At 40.8% G+C, this 19,987-nt stretch overlaps 1 protein-coding gene across 5 annotated transcripts in view; it reads left to right on the top strand.

Moving 5' to 3' along the window:
* Positions 1–19,987, top strand: part of prmt9 (protein arginine methyltransferase 9) — a 65,544-nt gene that overhangs the window by 23,200 nt on the left and 22,357 nt on the right. For 3 of the 5 annotated variants that reach the window (XM_072567853.1, XM_072568078.1, XM_072567985.1), the window contains exons 2-5: positions 2,359–2,507; positions 9,019–9,255; positions 10,670–10,837; positions 12,665–12,767. In XM_072567853.1, coding sequence (XP_072423954.1) covers positions 2,359–2,507; positions 9,019–9,255; positions 10,670–10,837; positions 12,665–12,767 — 657 coding nt within the window. Of the gene's footprint in view, positions 1–1,003; positions 1,363–2,358; positions 2,508–9,018; positions 9,256–10,669; positions 10,838–12,664; positions 12,768–19,987 lie in introns of those variants that run through there. The other 2 variants (XM_072567902.1, XM_072568174.1) reach the window with 2 other exon arrangements.

Below are 19,987 nucleotides of genomic sequence, written 5' to 3' on the forward strand. Positions count from 1 at the left end.
CCCTAGCTTCTCACAGTGCTCACCTGAACAGCTCCCAGGGATTTATCCATCTTAAGGCATCCAGCACCACCATCTCTGGAATATGGACATTTTTCAAGATGTCACCATCTATTTCCCCACATTCTATATCTTCCATGTCCCCTCCACAGTAAACACTGATGCAGAATACTCATTTAGTATCTTGCCCACCTCTTGCAGTTCCACACATAGGCTGCCTTCCTGACCTGTGAGGAGTTCTTTTCTCTGTTACCCTTTTGTCCTTACTGTATTTGTAAAAACCCTTTGGATTCTCCTTCACCCTATTTGCCAAAGTTATCTCATGTCCCCTTTTTGCCCTCCTGATTTCCCTCTTAAGTATACTCCTGTTGCCTTTATACTCCTTTAAGGAGTCACTCGAATTATCCTGTCTATACCTGACATATGCTTCCTTCTCTTTCTTATCCAAAAACCTCAATTTCTCTAGTAATCCAGCATTCCCTGCACCTACCAGCCTTTCCTTTCACCCTGACAGGAGTATACTTTCTCTGGACTCTCATTATCTCATTTCTGAAGACTTCCCATTTCCCATGCATCCCTTTTACCTGTGAATATCTGCCCCCAATCAACTTTTGAAAGTTCTCGTCTATTACCATCAAAATTGGCCTTCCTCCAATTTAGAACTTCAAATGTTAAGGTCTGGTCTATCTTTTTCCATCACTATTTTAAAACTAATAGAATTATGTTCGCTGGCCCCAAAGTGCTCCCCCACTGACACCTCAGTCACCTGCTCTGCCTTATTTCCTAAGTGTAGGTCAAGTTTTGCACCTTCTCTAGTAGGTACATCCACATACTGAATCAGAAAATTGTATTGTTCACACTTAACAAATTCTTTTCCATCTATGTTTCCCTTTCTATGGCATTTGTATCCTGGAGCATTGTTGGATCATAGGTTTTAATTTTTCATTTGTTTACCATGGTAGTCAGTTGCTGATCGTATTCACAAGAGCCTGCCAGTGTACTTTTGTTAACAGTAAAATAAAAATAAATCACTCTCGGAAGGAAAACCCGAACAAGTTACATTGTACAGAGCTATTTGAAATAGTCTTATAACAAATTTAACAAAGTTAGATTCAACCTTCTTACTCCATAACAACTTTACAGATACTCAACCTCTGTGACGACTCACTGTTGTCTCCGCACTGAAATTTCATGCCTATAATGTGTTTGCTTTCTGGCAAGGTTCTGTGTACACTAAATACTAATCTCTTCAGTTAATACTTGTTCATGTGACCCTTAAATAAGCAGCTATTTCAGCACCCATATCTCTGCACCGTTCTGCGCATGTGTGATGTCAGCTACCGGCAGAGCAGTTTTCTGTGAGAGGTACTGTACAGAGAGCAGCTTTCTTATATTTTTTACATGAACTGTTAAATTTACTTTTGTTTCATTAATAAATATGATTTCAACCTCATTCACACTGTGCAATACTTCGTGTTAGACTTTTGGGTGGTTTTTGAGCGATTGTGAGTGAATTTTCTTTTGTTGCCCTGCCCCAGTCCCACTTTTCTCGAAGGGCCCATTCTTTATATGAAGTGATTTTCTATTAAGCGAGGTTTCAATGGAATGCAACTACGGCATTATAGGAGAACAACCTGTAGGTTGTTGGTCATTATAATTGTGATTAATTGCAGCATTAAAAGGATGCCTACAGTAGAATGGACAAACTCTTCTTAAGAATTCAGTATCTATGAGGTGACTCGAACTATGGGTTTCTAACTGTTCAATGTGTCTAAATGGTGGGGCAGATGGCACAATGCAGTTTTGATGAATCTTTTGCCATCCAGTAATTTTCAGATTTCTATTTTAACTTTGTAGATGTGGGCATTGCTTGTTGCTTTCTGATTTTTACATAAGTAACTGAGTGCTGTAAGCCTTAGCATTAATTATTGGAGCAAAATCCAACTCCTTATGCCTCATTAATTTTTGAGCAAAGTATGTTTCTGTTCAAGTTTGATAGTTTCACCTATTGTAAATAATTTCAACTCTGGACAAGAGACCCTGTAAGATGGAATCACTTGGAAGTGGTGCCATATATGGAACATAGGAATTGTTTGATAATAAAACACCAATGGCCAACATGCCTTCTGTTATGCTGGTATGGCATGTGGATTTTACCAAATTGAACTCCCGAAAATAAAGATTCATTGTTTGTTCTGGATGTTAATGTACTTGCCAAGTTATAGATAAATTGATAGATGATCACACAAGCACCAGTTTTGAAGCCTCCTGTCCAATTCGACTTAATGCATTGGCTTTGCTTTAATGTCGTTCAGTTTTTCATGTATTTTACGTTAGTTGTCTTTATTGTTGAAACCCTAGGAATCGTTCCAACACACACTCTTTAAATGGGCAGAAGAACTTAATTCTTTAAGTCGGATTCAGGATATATTTGACTGCTATGAACAGGCCTTGGAGCTGTACCCAAATAATGAAGTAATATGGAACAGTATGGGAGAACATTTATTTAGGTTTGTGATAGCATTTCCCAATTGTTTTTGAATATCTGTTATATTAAGTGGTTATATAATATGGTTTGTATAATACTTTTATCTAACTCCTTAACAGCTTTTATTGTGACTTTCTGTCCTCCTCAATACCCATAGTAAATTTAGTGAACTTGAGCTGTGAGTATTTGTGCATTTAATCGTTAATGCCAGTACAATGTAGCCCAATCCTGTCTTTGTCTAAGATTCACAGATATCAACTTTCCAGCAAGTTGTTTTCTTTTTAAAAAAACCTCTTTTTATTGCATGGTTCTATGGCTGATGATTGATCACCAGTATGTTGCCCAGGTGGGATTATTAACATGCTTAAAATTTTCTTTGTGTTGCTCAGTATCACCGCTCAATCTGACCCCATTGCACACCCAATGCTGTGTGGCTGCAAGGTGATGTTCATAGGGACTGGCTTTTAAGGAAGATAACTAAGATATACTATTACTGTGTTGTAATTGTATGGTGATGTCCACTGTAATTATAGTCTCTCCAACATTTACTTTAACTTTCATCATCCAAGTTAGCACAGATCAATAATTGAACCTTTGGCTATGTGTCTTAGCCACTTGTTGGATAGTTTGATGATTCGAGAGGAGTTTGCTGGATAGAAGCAGAACTGTGATTTGGATGAAGCATATCGAGTTTCTAAACTTCATACGCTGCTACGAATTGCAGCCCCTATTTATCACCCTACTTGAAATCAGTTAATTGGAGTTGTAGAGTCCTACAGCATGGTCTCTGACTGTAATTAACTGGTCCATGCCGACTGAAATGTTTGTTCATGCTAACCTCATTTCCCTCAAGGCCCAAATCCTTCTAATCTTTTCCTATCAATGTATTTGTCCAAATGCCTGGTTGTCCAGGACCACCTCAACATTCTTAAATAAACATGAAAGATTTTATTGTACAATGAAAAGTTGTGGAGGTCCCTCTGCTCCGGGTCCACCCGAGGGAAGGGTTGAAGCCAATATTTAACCTTCAACCAATATCTCTGAAACAAGTCATGATCAATATACCGTTGCTGTTTGTGGGCCCCTCCCCTTATTGACATCTTGAGGTGAGTTGCGATGTTGTATTTCAGAATGACAAAATATGTTTATATTTAGTTTTATCTTTCAAATACCTTTTTTGATATTGAAACATCACAAAGATAGTAGTATGCAAATATATTCTCATTTCTTATAACTTCTCCCTTCAGAAATGAAATAAATCTATCATTATTTTAAAAAGAGAATGTTAACGGTATATTTGCTTAACTATAAATGTGATTGTTTCTAATTTCCCACTTCAGTTCTATTCCTGAGATGCAGTTGTAGAAGCACTAGAAAACATACTATATTACCCACTTGACTAGCCTTCATATGCATCAACGTGCAATTTAATGACATTGCAATTGAATTGGTTTCTGCTGTCTTTTAATATTCTCATGCATGAGATTTGGATAGAGTGAGTGTGAGGTAACAGAAAGACAATGGATGATGGATGCAGAGCAGAGAAAGACATTGACCTTCCTGCATTGCTGGGTTCTGCATTCATATTGAACCTGGTGGAAACCTTGGGGCTAGGTTGAGAGAGAGTCTGGTGTCGTAAACGTTTCCACAGGCGAGAGGTCAGCCCTTCTCTGTACTTTGTCCACCAGGATCTCCAGGTTTCTGTTGACAAAGGAGAGTATCTGCTTCCCTTCAGCATGTTGGGGTGACTGACAGGAACCATGCAGGGCAGCTTTGGTCCACAATGCTTGAATTGGTGTAAAACTGGCACCGGTGCCAGGGATCCAGAGAGGTACTGACAATGGTAAGAGCTTTCTTCTGTAGTAAGTGGGAAAATGGGACAAGCAGTGCAGTGTAGGGGCATGGTTTAATAGTAACAAGGGACACTTGAGTAGGTAGTGTGAGAAATGTGGAGGAGCTACACAGAGAAACCCTTCAGGAAGCTCACTGAAACTGAGACACAGCTGATTTCTGGTAAACTTCAGACTGAGATCTTCCTAATTTGTCTCGGACATGCCTACTTTCCAGTTTAACAAGAGGTAGATTGTGGGCAAGGATGACTGAAGTACGCTTGGGAAATTACTCAGTTGTTATACATGCTGAAGCCTGGCGAGTTTTCTTGTTGCATCTTTGCAAACTTATCTCATTAACTAATTATCCCTATGGTACCCCCTCATCCTATTATAGCCCCATTTTACTACTCTTATCCAGAATAACTTAGCATTGCCAGATAATTGCCATTTTATGTGGAAGGCTATTGAGTACCCAGTCACCCACTGTTAGCCTGGAACTTTCCTGAATAATTCCCAGCATGAAGCCCAGTGAAAATTAGCCCTTCACTTTGCAAGCAGAGGCTTGGAGGTCTTGGTGGACAGGCTGGTGCAGAGGTAAAACAAAAAGAGAAATTGCTGGAAAAGCTCAGCAGGTCTGGCAATATCTGTGGAAGAAATCAGTTAACATTTCGGGTCCAGTGACCCTTCCTCAGAACTAGTAGAGAGGAGAAATGCCCTTTTCCCCCCAGCAACAGAGAGTCACAATACCGAAGTCTGCCAGCCTGGTCTGTGGTTTCACCTAGGTCAGTGTGGTTTCCTCAGTCTGGAGAACTACTCAGCAGGATAGGAAGGTGAATTTCTCCATTCCAACAGGCAAGTGCCATCATCATCATTCTGAAACCTGACTATCTCTGATAGTGCACCCATTTCCCACTTGGGCTTATGTTCCAATACACAAGATTTTTCCTCATTTATCGTCAACTATCACCAAGCCTTTATGAGAAGACATTCCTGATTCTGGCTGCCCCACGTGGCTGACTGATAATGTCAAAGCTTCTGGACTAATGTCAGAGGCTGCCATATACTTAATTTGCCAGGATACCCTGACTGAACGCTGTCTATCTTGCCTTGACTGAGGATTGCTGACAAGCATGACGTGTTTTCTACCTACACTAAACACTAAGGTGATACAGTAGTGCTGTGAGCCTGGTAGCTCTGCTGAGGGTGAAGGTGCAAAAAAGGAAAAGCAAGGCAAGGATGCTGAGAGTATCCAGGTTGGCTTAAAGTGACTGAGTGAGTGGTAAGAGAGTAGGTGAGCAGCCCTGAGATGCAGCCTAGTCGTGTCGACAAGCTGGATGTATGTCTCTGAGTGCAAAGTGTCCTTGTGGTAGTATTACCATGATAGCTGCTGTTGTAGCCTAAGATGCAGTATTAAGTGCTGAAGTACTTAGAGAATGGATTGTATGTATATGCTGAGTGTTCTTGGAGATGGTACATTTGTGGATGTGGGGTGTATTAGACAGGTGCCCATGAAGAATGCATTCAGATGTTAGTGCCTGGTATCCAGTTTGAAGATCCTTTAGAGTAAGTGACAAAGTATCCTTTCTGATTTCTATGTTGAGAACTCTTGGGGTCCAGTTTACTTGTGGTAGGTAGAAAGCTACATATTAATGAGGTGAAATCTGCAGCTAATGAGGTTTTTAACTAACAATTGGCACTTCTCAATGAGAATCTCTCCTTGTTACCTCAAAGTTAGATAAAAGATGCAGCGAGTTGTTCCTGATGTCAGGGTAGGCCTTGCTTGACTTCCTGCACAATTTTGCCATGTTTCTTGCCATGATCCATGTCGTTCAGATCATCCAAGTTTTCACCGAGATTCAAGAAGGTAGTTCACCATTATCTACGTGAGGGAAATTAGGGATAGGAAATTAATGCTATGTGAAAGAATAAAATCAACATTGAGACTGATTAATTTCTGATTAATGGTGACCCTCAGGGTGTTGATGGTGGGAGACTGATGGCAATGCTGTTGAACATTGGGGCAGATGGTCAGACTTTCTCTTGCTGGATTTGGTCATTGCCTGACAGTTTTGTGCTGCAAATATTAATTGTCACTTCTCTGCCCAAACTGGGTGTTGTCCACACTTTGCAACATCTGGCCACAGACTGATTAATTTTGATGTATTGTAAATGGATTTAACACTGCAATCACCAACAACCATCCTACCTCCAACTTTATTATTGAACAATGGTCATTTGATGTTGCAGCTGAAGATGGGTGGACCTAAGATACTATCCTGAGAAATTGCTGCAATGATAACACAAAAATGAGAAAATAAGTGAAGTGGCATTGAAAGAGACAAGCAGAGTTAACATTCGAAGTCACGAGAACTGATCAAACTTTCTTTGAACAAATTATTTAACCTGAAACGCTGTGTTTCTCCTATCAGGTGCTGCCTAACCTGCTGATTATTTTTTTGCCAGGTTTTTTTGATCTTCAGATTTCCAGTATTTGCAATCTTTTACTTATGTATTACAACTACAGTAATGTTGGGAACTTGAGGTGATTGGTCTCGATCAGAACTCTTCTGCTAAGTGTGACTCCAGCTTGGTTTTTGACCCACATCTTAAACTTGTCCCATAATGAGCTTGATAAATTGATTTATATGTTTTTTTGAGTATTTCCACTTGTAGATTCAACTGTCTCATAAAGCAAACATTCAATAAAGATTCTGAACAGTTAGCTTGATTTATATACAGTACTTTTGCTATTGTTCACAAGAATTCAAAGCTGACTCCAGTAAATCATTTATTGTAAGGGCAGATTTGTTAGTCACATTAGTTTTCACAAGCTACATGAGACTGGGCGTCAGACCATTCATCTATTTGCAGGACCGCACAGAGCTGAACATCTGGTGAACAGAACCCAACCCTACTGCAACAGATGTTCAAAGTTAATAGCCCTGGCCGCTTTCACGAGTATGTCGTGATTGTCTAGCCAATTTGTACAGGGCCTGTTCTTGACCAAACTATAACGTGAAAACAATTCCATTTGAATCACTAAGTGAAAACAGGATAGGATGCATACATATTGTGTAAAGTGTTTTTGTGGTGCAGTGGTACCTACTTTTGGGCCAGAAGGTCTGGTTTCAAGTCCAGCTGCCCCAGACATAGAGTATGGAGCTGTACAGCACAGAAACAGAACATCTGGAAGATGGTCTAACTCATTCGTGGTGACCAGATATCCTACACTGATCTAGTCCTATGTGTCAGCATTTGGCCCATATCCCTCAACGCTTCCTATTCATCTACTTATCCAGATGCTTTGTAAATGTTGTAATTGTAACCGCCTCCGCCACTTCCTCTGACAGCTTGTTTTGTACATGCACCACCCTTTATGTAAAAATCGTGCTCCTCAGGACCCTTTTAACTCTTTCCCATATGCCCATGTGCCATAACATAATGGAACAAGTTGATCTGGATTTGGGCAAGTGGCAAGTAACATTTACATCTTACAAATGCCAGGCAATGACCATCTTCAATAAAAGACCATCTGATCACTGCCCCATGAAATTCAATGGCACTGTCAACATCTTTGGGGTTATATTCACTAGAAAATCATTGGTCTCATCACGTAAATGCAGTTTTTTTTAAAAAAGGCAGTACAGAGGCTCAGAAAACTGCAGCGAGGAACTCTCCTCCTGATTCCCCAAGCCAGTCTACCATCGAAAATCACAAGACTGAATAATACTCACTTTCCTGGTTGGGTACAGCTCCAACAAAAGTCAAGAAACTTGACACCCTTCGGGACAAAGCAGTCTGTTTGATTGACAACACATCCACATCCTCCACCACCGAAATTCAGTAGCAGCAGTATATACTACTTACAAGGTGCAGTGCCGAAATTCACCAAAGACACTTAGAAGCACCTTCCAAACCCACAACCATTTCCATTTTAGAAGGACAGGGGCAGCAGATCGATGAGAGCACATCTGACTTGGAAACGTATCGGCTGTTGTTTGTGTTGCTGGATCAAAATCCTGGAAGACCCTCCCTCGGGGCATCGTGGGTTAACCCACGACACATGAACTGCACAGTTCAAGAAGGCAACTGGCCAAGGGCAACTAAGGTTGGGCAGTAACTACTGGTCAAGCAGTAATGCCCACATCCCATGAGTAAATACAAGAAAAATTAATTTATCTACATATATTGTACGCATATATTACAAAACTGCAGCCAAATTGGGAAAAACCAACAAACTGCAGATGCTAGAAATCTGAAACAAAAACCGAAATTGCTCGAGAAACTCAGCAGGTCTGGCAGCATCTGAGAAGAGAAAGCAAGAGTTGTTAACGTTTCTGGTCCAGTGACCCATCTTCAGCACTCTTACTGGACCGAAACGTTAAGTCTACTTTTCTCACCAAAATGTTGTCAGACCTGCTGAGTTTCTCCTGTTGTTCCTGTTTTCGTTAAGCAATCAAACTGAAATTGATACCTTTTTGGACAAACTGAAGTTGGCACGGTAATCTATTTAAACAGCTGACCTTTCTAAACTATTTAATGTATTGTTAGTTGATCCTGTATGTGTATAAGAGCTATTGTAATCATTCTCTTACGAAAAATGTGTTTACATGCAAAAAATATCTTTTTTTTTAAAAATCCATTATATCCAAAAATTAAAGTTAATTCTCTTGACTATCTTTGTCTTTGCTTTGTGTGCAGCTTGGGGTTCCGAGATGAAGCTGCTGGCTATTTCCACAAGTCTATTAAGCTCAATCCTGACTACGCTGAGGCAAGGGAAAATTTCTATCGTGTGGCCAACTGGCTAGTGGAACGCTGGCATTTTTTAATGTTGAATGATAAGAAGAGGAATGTCGCCTATCAGAGAGCAATCCAAAAAACAGTGCAGTCTGGTTGCATGTCTGTTCTTGATATTGGAACAGGAACTGGTATTCTCAGGTCTGCCTTCATGTGTGTTGTTCTGATTGTGTATGTTTATTTAGTGGACGTATGTTTCTGTATGCATATTATAAACATGGATTTGGAGAGGCAACGCTATGAATGGAAGAAATGAAAGGTGCCAAGTGTAAGTGAAAATAAGTGGAGAATATAGATTTGAGTGGGCCAAAGGATGACAGGTGATAGATCTATGTTTGGAGCAACTGCTAAAATTAACTTGCAAACGAACAGCCATAATCATAGACTCATACAGTACGGAAGAAGCTTAGATATGATCAGTTTGTTGTGGGATTGTTTTCACTTGCTGCTTATACTTTTAGCATGCAAGTAGTCCTGTTTGATAGCTTCACCAGGTTAGCACCTCATTTTTAATATGCCTTGTGTTGTTCCTGCACATCCTCCTGCACTCTCCATTGCACTAGGGTTGATCTCCTGAGTTGATGGTAATGACTGAGTGGAGAATATGCTGGACTGTGAGGTTGCATCTTATGCCGGAGTACAATTCTCTTGCTTCCAAGTGTAAAAGACAGTTTACTGGCTGTTTAAGTTCATGCCTCATTCTCCTAATAAAGATCAGTTCAAGACTCAGGCGACTGACTGTGTGGAGTTTGCACATTCTCCCTGTGTCTGCGTGGGTTTCCTCCGGGTGCTCCGGTTTCCTCCCACAGTCCAAAGATGTGCAGGTCAGGTGAATTGGTCATGCTAAATTGCCCGTAGTGTTAGGTAAGGGGTAGATGTAGATGTAGGGGTATGGGTGGGTTACGCTTCAGCGGGGCGGTGTAGACTTGTTGGGCCGAAGGGCCTGTTTCCACACTGTAAGTAATCTAATCTAATCTAATCTAATCTAAACTGGTAAAGTCATAAGAGGTATTAAGATAATCCAAAATGGTGGATCTAATCAGTTGTCAGTATTAATTGTAACTATGTGGAAGGGATTGAAAAAAACCCAAATGAGTTCAGAACCAATGCATTCGTGGAAACAGGACATTGTGTTGAGCATACAAAATGCATAGTAACAAGAAATAATTTCTTCATAGTAACAAGAAATAATTTCTGGGATCTTAATTGGTTTCAAGGTTTGTGTTGAAGTTGAAGAAATACATGAAAGAACAAAATTTGTTAAATTTTATAGTTTCAGGTGATACATGAAAGACAAACAAAATCCAAAGATGTGCAGGTCAGGTGAATTGGCCATGCTAAATTGCCCATAGGTGCATTAGTCAGGGGTAAATATAGGGTAGGGCAATGGGTCTGGGTGGGTTACTCTTCTGAGGGTCGGTGTGGATTTGTTGGGCCGAAGGGCCTGTTTCCATACTGTAGGGAATCTAATCTGAACTTGGAAAATTATTTGCCATATTTTTGCTTCCTCTCCTTAAAATCTTGTAGTGTGATTTTTATTTTCTCTACCATATAGTATGTTTGCAAGAAAGGCTGGAGCTTCTCATGTGTATGCTTGTGAGCTGTCCAAGACAATGTATGAACTTGCCTGTGAAGTGATAGCTTCCAACCAAATGGCAGGACAAATCAAGGTTCTGCACATGAAATCATTAGACATGGAAGTACCTAAATATCTCCCCAGCAGGTGGGTTCCATCACAACTTACCAAATATAGTTATGTGTTAGCTATATATAACCTTTTAACAATCTGCTTCTGATTTTATAAACTCACCCTATAGCTAAAAGCTGTAAAGAAGAAACTTGATCTGTTTTAGCTAGTTTAAATCAAATACTGTTATAATCTTTGTGCTTCAACTTTATTAAATAGTTTGTAAAAGTTGAATTCAGTGAAGAATTTTTATTCGAGAAAAATGTCCATCATGATTGAGAGACACTTCGATGTACCAAAATGAAATTGTACAAGATGTTGTTAGAAGTCACCACCAGTGGGCACAGGAGATCCCTTCCTGACACCAGCATGTATTGCAAAAGCTTCTGGGCTTCTGATGATTAAAGCTTGTTAAGTGTTTTGTTGACTGCTAACTCACTTTGCAGGTGTTCAGTTTTGTATTTTACCAAATTCACCAAACAAGCTAGCCATTAAGAAATCTTGACATGAAAACCAGAATGCAGTATTCCTGATGAAGAGCTTATGCTCGAAACGTTGACTCTCCTCCTCAGATGCTGCCCTTCCAGCTGTGTTTTTCCAGCACCACGCTTTTGGACTATGAAAACCAGAGTGGGTACCTGCTGAATTCAGCTGACTGCTTTCTCCAAAGGGCCTCCAGGTTGGACACTGGGCAACATTATCTCAGGGCAGGCTACCTGGCCATCAGCCACATGAATTCCACTTGCACAGACATTAAAGCTGGCACATGTCAGATCCAAAGAGCCCTCATGGCATATCGCTTACCACTGAGAGGGCCTTTCCTCATTTTAATGATGTACTTCTGGACACAATGACATCTATAATTTGTAATGCTGCTGCAAGGACATTTTGTTTTCGGAGCACTCAGCTCATGGACTGGACCAGTCTGCATTTTTAGGATGTTTGCTTGTTCTCTTAACACTCTCACAGAGGCTATGCAAATATTCTCCATATTCCTGCTTTGCCTTCCCTTGCCTTCTCTTTTTGTGCTTCACCCATTAGCCAGAGATACCAGGTTCACATTACTTTTATCTTGCCTTGTCATATAGAGCTGACACAAAGGCAGTTTGTCATGGTTGTCAGAAGGCCTCAGTCAAATCAAGGGGTTAGATTTTGCTTGGGGTCCCTGGCACAGTCAGTTAGGGGCATCCTCTGATACCAGTCCAGGTGCTAGAATCAGTGTGCTGTCTATACCTCTCTCTTTTTTTCTAAATTCACTTATGGGATGTGGACCTCATGGGCTGAACCAGCATTTATTGCCTATGCTGAGTTTCCTTTGAGAACATGGTGGTGAACTGTCCACAGTATCACTGGGAGGGAGTTCGAAGGTTGTGACCTACTCAACTTGGAACCATTGGTAGTAGATGAATGGATTTGCAGCATACCAATGGTGTAGAATACAACATCAGTTTAGTAATTACAATCCTTACACACGCTTCATAGAGCATTATTCTAATTTATTATGTTGAAATATTTCTGAGCAACTCTAGGCTGAAGTTTCTGTTTTCAGTAACTTTATTGAGAAAATAGACTGCACTGAAATGTACTAAATGCACTAATAAGCCTCATTCCTGGTGAAGGGCCTTTGCCCGAAACGTCGATTCTCCTGCTCCTCGGATGCTGCCTGACCTGCTGTGCTCTTCCAACACCACACTGTTGACCCTGATCTCCAACATCTGCAGTCCTCACTTTTTCTCCTGCACGAACATGTGTCAATATCACTTTATACTCTCATCAGTGCATTTAATGAAATTAGAAAAGACAGGAATTTTGGCTCCTGTGATTTGTAATTTTGTTTCAGAGCTTTCCTTTCTTTTCTGTCAGGGTGTCGCTTGTTGTCACAGAGACCGTAGATGCTGGGCTGTTCGGTGAAGGAATTGTGGAGAGTTTAATACATGCATGGCAACATCTTCTTCTCCCACCAAAGGTGTGTGTTTTATACAAGTGTGACTGAATGTTTGAGTAGTTAGAAATGTTTTGATGCTGTAGTACCAAATTCAGCCCAGAGGTTTGATACTTGCATCCTTTTTCTAAAGTGGGTGTGTTTTTAATGATACATTTTGAATGTAACCATGGTCACTTGTGTACATGTCATAGGTCTTTTCTGACTAAATAAATTTTTTACATTCCCTACGTAGTTGAGTACCACTCAATTACCTGGATTACTTCTCTAGTTTGCCCAGAGTTTATTGGGAGTTTGTGTATGGTATACTGGCCCTTTTTAATGGTGTTTGGAAACCAAATTATTGTATATTTTAATTGCTACAGTGATGTAGCACAGATCTTAATAAAAACTGTTGAGCAATTAGCAGACTATCATTGTCAAAGCAGTGCTGCAACTGAGAATTTTGCACTAGATAGATGGTTTTGTAATGATTTTTTAAGCTTCCTACAGCTTGTATTCCATAAAATAACCTGCAGTAATTCAAAATGTAGCAATTTTATACCAAAGTATGGAGATTTATACAATAAATAATTTGCATTTGTGTAACACCTTTCATTATGTCAGTGTTTCACTCAAATGATAAATTATTTCATTTAGAAGTAAATATGACATCTAATTTGCAAACAACAGTGACCCATAAACAACAAATAAGGTGAATAATTGTTTTACCTGTTTTAATGACCCTAGTTAGAAAACCAAAATTTCTTTGGGACACAGAGAAACTCCTGCTATTCTCGGAATGCTATCACACAACCTATTCCATCCATCCAAACTTAATTTTTGCAGTGTTCTAACAAGATCATTATCATTAGAGAAGCTAAAGTTAATATTGGTGGGCAATGTGTGAGAGAGAGACTCTGAGACAGGAAGTCAGTGACTGGAGGTCCCCAAGGCAGGCAATTTGAAAGAAACATTGACGTTACAGGAAAGCTGAAGGTTGGTTGGCTGGTGAGTAACTACTATTAGGATAAATAGGTGGAAATTAGAGAAAATTAAGTTTTTCCAAATTTTATTTGAAGTGGTAAAAGTCTATTCTGTTATTATCTTGTGTTGTCTAGTAAGTGGCGACGAGGAGAGCCTGTAACTTAGTCAAACAGTTAATTAATTGAAAACTGTTAAGATGGTGTGTTGTGATTGCAAAATATGGAAGCTTACAAATGCCAGTATGATTTAGGACAAATGTGTCTGCAGTAAGGGTTTGACCTCAGAACTATGGCTGAGCTAAATATACTGCAACCCACCAGGGAAGGGGAAAGCCAAGTGGATTCTCTGTTCAGGGAGACCATCACGTTTCTTAGGATAGGGTCTTACGATGAGACTAGTTGTCAAGGGCTGGAGGGTGTAGGTAATGGGAACCAGAAGGTAGGAATGCAAGAACTTTATCCTTTGCAATTGTCCAACAAGTTTTAAGGTTCTTTCACCTTCTTTGGATGTGAGTGGAGTAAATGTGCGAACTGACTGAGGCACTGTAATATGAGAACCTATTCAAGTCGTGAATTAAACCGGAATGTAGCAATAGTAGGAGATTGTATACTACATTTCTCTGCAGTTGAGAGCAAGAGTCCAGATGGTTGTGTTGCTTGGCCACTACCGGGATTTGGGGATACCTGCTGCAGGGTGGGAGGAACTTGCAGTGGGATAAAGTGGATCCTGTTGGTGTGGTCCATGTAACATATTGATGAGAAATCAAACTAGGAAGGAAGTTCTGTTGGGTGGGTATAAGTAGTTGGAGGCCAAATTAGAAAGCAGAATCTCAAAGGGATGACCTCATAATTGCTACCTGAGCCAGGTGGAAATTGGCATATAGTAAATAGCATTAGAGAGATGGATGTGTGAAAGAAATAGATTTCAGTTCAAGGGGCACAAGGAAAGTGGGAGTTATATCGGAAACATGCTGGAACCAGCATTCTGATATCAACCATGAAATAATGGAGTTTTGAAACTGAAATAGTGTTGAAATAATTTGTTTAGTTTATTTGACAAAGTAACGTACAAGTAACTGCAAGTAATGCTGTTTAGATTTCCAAGAGGTATTTGATAATGTGCTTCATCAAAAATAGTTGCACATTATTGGAGTGCATGGAATTGTTAACATGATAAACATGGGTAAAGAATTGATTAGCTAACAGGAAACAGAATAAGGATAAATGCGTCTTCTTTGGATTGGCAAGTGCCATCTGATCAGTGCTGGGTTACAGTTATTAACAGTCTGTATCAGTTATTTAGATGATGGGACCTGCTATAAGGTGTGATAACCAAGTTGGCAGATGTTGCAAAGATAGGTGGGAAGCCACGTAGTGAGAATGGCACATATGGTCTGCAGTGGAATATAGACAGATTATGTGGAGTGTACAGAAACTTGGTAGTTGGAATATAATGTTGGAAATTGAGGTTATGTACTTTGTAAGAATAACAGAGGAGCTCAATATTATTTAAATGGAGAAAGTACACAGTTACAGAAAAGAGGGATTTGGGAGTCCTCATCCGCGAATCACAAAAAACAAGCCCTCAAAATCAGCAGATATATAACGAAGACGTATGGAATGTTGGCCTTTGTTTCAAAGGCAGTTGAGTTTTTTTAAAGCCGTGACCAAGAAGATAGATGAAGATGGAGCAGTAAACCGTTTTCTACGTGGACTTTAGCAAGGCCTTCTTTAAAGTTAGAACATAGAACATGGAACAATACAGCACAGAACAGGCCCTTCGGCCCACGATGTTGTGCCGAACATTTGTCCTAGCTTAAGCACTTATCCATGTACCTATCCAATTGCCGCTTAAAGGTCGCCAGTGATTCTGCCTCTGCCACTCCCACAGGCAGCGCATTCCATGCCCCCACCACTCTCTGGGTAAAGAACCTACCTCTGACATCCCCCCTATACCTTCCACACTTCACCTTACATTTATGTCCCCTTACAACACTCTGTACCCGGGGAAAAAGTTTCTCACTGTCTACTCTATCTATTCCTCTGATCATCTTATAAACCTCTATCAAGTCACCCCTCATCCTTCGCCGTTCCAATGAGAAAAGGCCTAGCACTCTCAACCTATCCTCGTACGACCTATTCTCCATTCCAGGCAACATCCTGGTAAATCTTCTCTGCACCCTCTCCAAAGCTTCCACATCTTTCCTAAAGTGAGGCGACCAGAACTGCACATAGTACTCCAAATGTGGCCTTACCAAGGTCCTGTACAGTTGCAACATCACTTCACAACTCTTGAATTCAATCCCTCTGCTAATGAATGCTAAAAAAAGTTCTGCATGGTAGACTGGTTAGGAAAGTTAGATCACATGGGATCCAGGGATAGCTGGCCAACTAGATACAAAATTGGCCTGATGATCGGGGATGGTAGAGACAGATGGTTAATGTCCAGACTGAAAGTCTGTGACCAGCGGTTGTTCATTATTTATATAAACCGCTTGGATGCGAATATAGGAAGCATAGTTAATAAGTTTGCCGATGTCACCAATATTGGTGGCATAGTGGAGAGTGAAGAAGGTTATCAAGTAGAATAATGAGATCTTGATCAACTGGGCCAGTGGACTGAGGAATGGCAGCTGGAGTTTAATTTAGATAAATGCGAGGTGTTGCCTTTTGATAAGACAAACCAGGACAGGAGTTGCACAATTGATGGCAGGGCCCTGGGCAGTGTTGTCAAACAGGGAGACCCATGGCTGCAGGTACATAGTTTCTTAAGTGGCAGGAAGATGTTTGACATGCTTGCCTTCATCAGACAAAACATTGAGTATAGGAATTGGGATGTTATGTAACAGCTGTTCAAGACATTGGTGAGGCCACAGTTGGAGTACAGCATGCATTTCTGGGTCAACCTGCTATATAAAAAGGATGTTATTAAATTTGGAAAGGGTACAAAAGAGATTTACAAGAATATTACCAAGATGGGAAGCTTTGAGTTATAAGGAAAGGCTGGGAATTTTTTTTTCTTGGAGGATAGGAGGCTGAGAGTTTACTTTATAACAGTTTATAAAATCATTAGGGTCATAGATCAGCTGAATAACCAAGGTCATTTTCTCAGGGTAGGGGAGTCCAAAGCCTAGAGGCCATAGGTTTAAGGTGAGAGGGGAAGTCGTAGAGGTAAGTACAACTACAACATTTCAAAGTTATTTCGACAGGTCCATGGATAAGAAACATTTCGAGGGAATAAAAACCAAAATAACTGCAGATGCTATAAATCGAAACAAAAACAGAAGTTGCTGGAAAAGCTCAGTAAGTCTGGCAGTAAGTCTGCAGAGAAATCAAAGTTAACGTTTGGGTCCAGTGACCCTTCCTCAGAATTGATGGTAGCTAGGAAAATGTTGGCTTATATGCACAAGACATGGTGGTGGGAAGGAGTAAGAAGTAAACGATAGGTAGGGATAGAGCCCACAGAGTGAGAAGAGCAGTTGAACAGACAAAGGTGTTGATAACAATCTGACTGGGAGGGTAACTAGCTGTTAATGGAGACTGTTAGTGGCTAATTATGGGTAGTGTGTAATGGCAGAGTATGTGATAACAAGGCCTGGTGTGTGGTAGGAAGCTAGGACTTGGGGAGTTCAGGCCCTAAAAAGTTTGAACTCTATATTGAGTCGGGGTGGGTGCAGGGCCCCCAAGCAGAAAATGAGGTGTTGTTCTTCCAGCTTACACTGAACTTTGCTGGAGCACCATTGGCCTCAGTTATGCCTGTCTCTTCATGGGGTATGTGGAACATTCACATTCCAGTCCTGCTCTGGCCCCCATCTACAACTACTTTTTCTTCAATATGTTGATGAAATCACCGGTGCTGCTTCTCTGTCTCATCCAGAATTGGAAAAGTTAATTTATTTCACTTCCAATTTCCACCCTGCCTCCCAGAGCCCCATGGCACATTCCCCTGCAACAGCTGAAGGTGTAACACCTGCCCATTTATCTCCTTCATCCTCAGTATCCAAGGGCCCAAGCATACCTTCCAGTTGATACAGCACTTTCTCTGCACTTCTCACAACTGAGTCTACTTCATTCACTGCTCACAGTGTGGTCTCTACACTGGGGAAACAATGTGTAGACTAGGTGACTGCTCTGCAGAACATCTATGTTCTGCCTGTAAGAAAGACCCTGAGCTTCCAGTTGTCTGCCACTTTAACATACCACCCTGTTCCCTGGCCAACATCTCTGTCTCAGGCTTGCTATAATGCTCCAGCAAAGCTCAGCGCAGGCTGAAATAACAACACCTCATTTCCCACTTGGGGACCCTGCAGCCCCCCTGGATTCAATAAGGAGTTCAATAACTTTAGGGCCTGACCTCCCCTACCACATACCAGGCTTTGTTGTCACATAGGAGAGAGTGAGGACTGCAGATGCTGGAGATCGGAGCTGAAAAATGTGTTGCTGGAAAAGCGCAGCAGGTCAGGCAGCATCCAAGGAACAGGAGAATCGACGTTTTGGGCATAAGCCCTTTAGGAATGAGGAAGAGCTTATGTCTGAAACGTCGATTCTCCTGCTCCTTGGATGCTGCCTGACTTGTCACATATTCTGCCATTACACATTACCCATAGTTAGCCACTAACAGGGTCCATTAACTGTTCATCCTCCCAGCCAGATCATTATAGACTCCTTTGTCTGTCCAACTGTTCAACCCTCTCTTTGGATTCTATCCCTACATATCATTTACTCCTTACCCCCTCTCCCTACACCATCTTATGCATATGCATAGAGACCAATTTCAAGTTTGGTATTCACAATTTGGTCCCCCAAAAGTCAAAACAAAACATTAATGGTTAACACAGGACTTCACATTGTGTTTTACAAGTCAAGGTAAATTTTGTAAAGTACAAAGCTGTTGATACTGTATTGGGGAAATGTTATTTAGCTATTCATTTGTGATTTGAAAAAGCTGTGGGTTGTCTAACTTAAATTTGGATTTCCAGTCTGAAACCTTTCTGAAATGTTGAGATTTGAAGAGATTCTCATCAAATATTAACTTTCATATCTTATTTCATTTGGCCATAATCTAGAGAACTCACTGGACCTTAAAGTGATTTTCGGAAGACCAGTCAACATAAATAAAATATTTCAGATGCATAAATTGTGAAATAAGAGCTGAAAATATGAGAGTCTCTTGCTGGATCTGTGCAGAGCAAACTGACAGCTAACTCGAGTATTTCCCATTCAAATTAAGCCAGTGGATCTCCTGAACTAAATGGAGTAATTGTAGATGAGAGAGATCACCAGAACTGATCAGAGCTCAGGCAGTTTTTGCAATTGGGGCTTTCAATTGAGAGATGGCTAGTAGTGGTTTAGAGTCGTGACAACAGCGTGAGCTCAATTTCCATTCTGGGCGAGATAAATTGGAGCCCTGTCCCTGAGAATGGAAGCCAATGGCATATGACCACGAACAAAAATTTGCCAAAAGCTCAGGAGAAAACATCATGAGACAATGAGCTGAGAAGCTGTCTGCAGGGAGAGCATATGATAGTAGACAAAAATTCAAGATGATAGATTTAGTTAGACCTATTGGGATTTTTGCATCCTTTAACATAGTTGCAATCCCTCATAACATCAGTAAAAATGACATGTATTAAAATTACAATTCAGTCACCACTCAGTGGTCCTGAAGATATCTTCATAAAGATTATAATGCCAGCACACCAGGTTGGGAAAAGAGGCCAGTATTGCCATGGGGTAATAGAATAAAGGCAGCCTAGGCTCACAGCTACTGAGGCTGTAGAGTCAGCCCTTTCCCCAGATCCCACACTGCCACCCAGTCTCTATCTGAACTCACTCTGATGTCTTACAGCTCCAGCACCAGGTTGAGCAGCAATAAGCAATGGGTGAAGGCAGTGCTGAAATCTTCCCGCTCCAGGTAATCCTGGGTGCTCTGCATGCTCTCCTGTGCCTGGATCTGTGGGATTGCTGATTATTGGGCGGTATATCTGGTGTCCTAGGATCACCTCCTCCCCCTTGTAATCCCGTGTTCTGTTTCTTTGGTCCCTTCCTGACCCAATGGCTACATCAGTGGAAGCTCCTACTGTCTATTTTGCCCAAGGTCAGTCTAACCTTATTCAATTGTAACTGTCTCCAAGGCCACTGGGACTGATTTTACCAGATTCTGATAACAGGTAATATCAGTGGTTTAACGTGCCTCTTAAAAGTCTGACCACTGTTCACCAATCTAAGTCTCTCAACACCAGTAATGACAACTCTCTGCCACTGATTGAGCAGTTGAGT

This window comes from Chiloscyllium punctatum, chromosome 1 (genome assembly GCF_047496795.1).
Source record: "Chiloscyllium punctatum isolate Juve2018m chromosome 1, sChiPun1.3, whole genome shotgun sequence".
Lineage (NCBI taxonomy): Eukaryota > Metazoa > Chordata > Chondrichthyes > Orectolobiformes > Hemiscylliidae > Chiloscyllium > Chiloscyllium punctatum.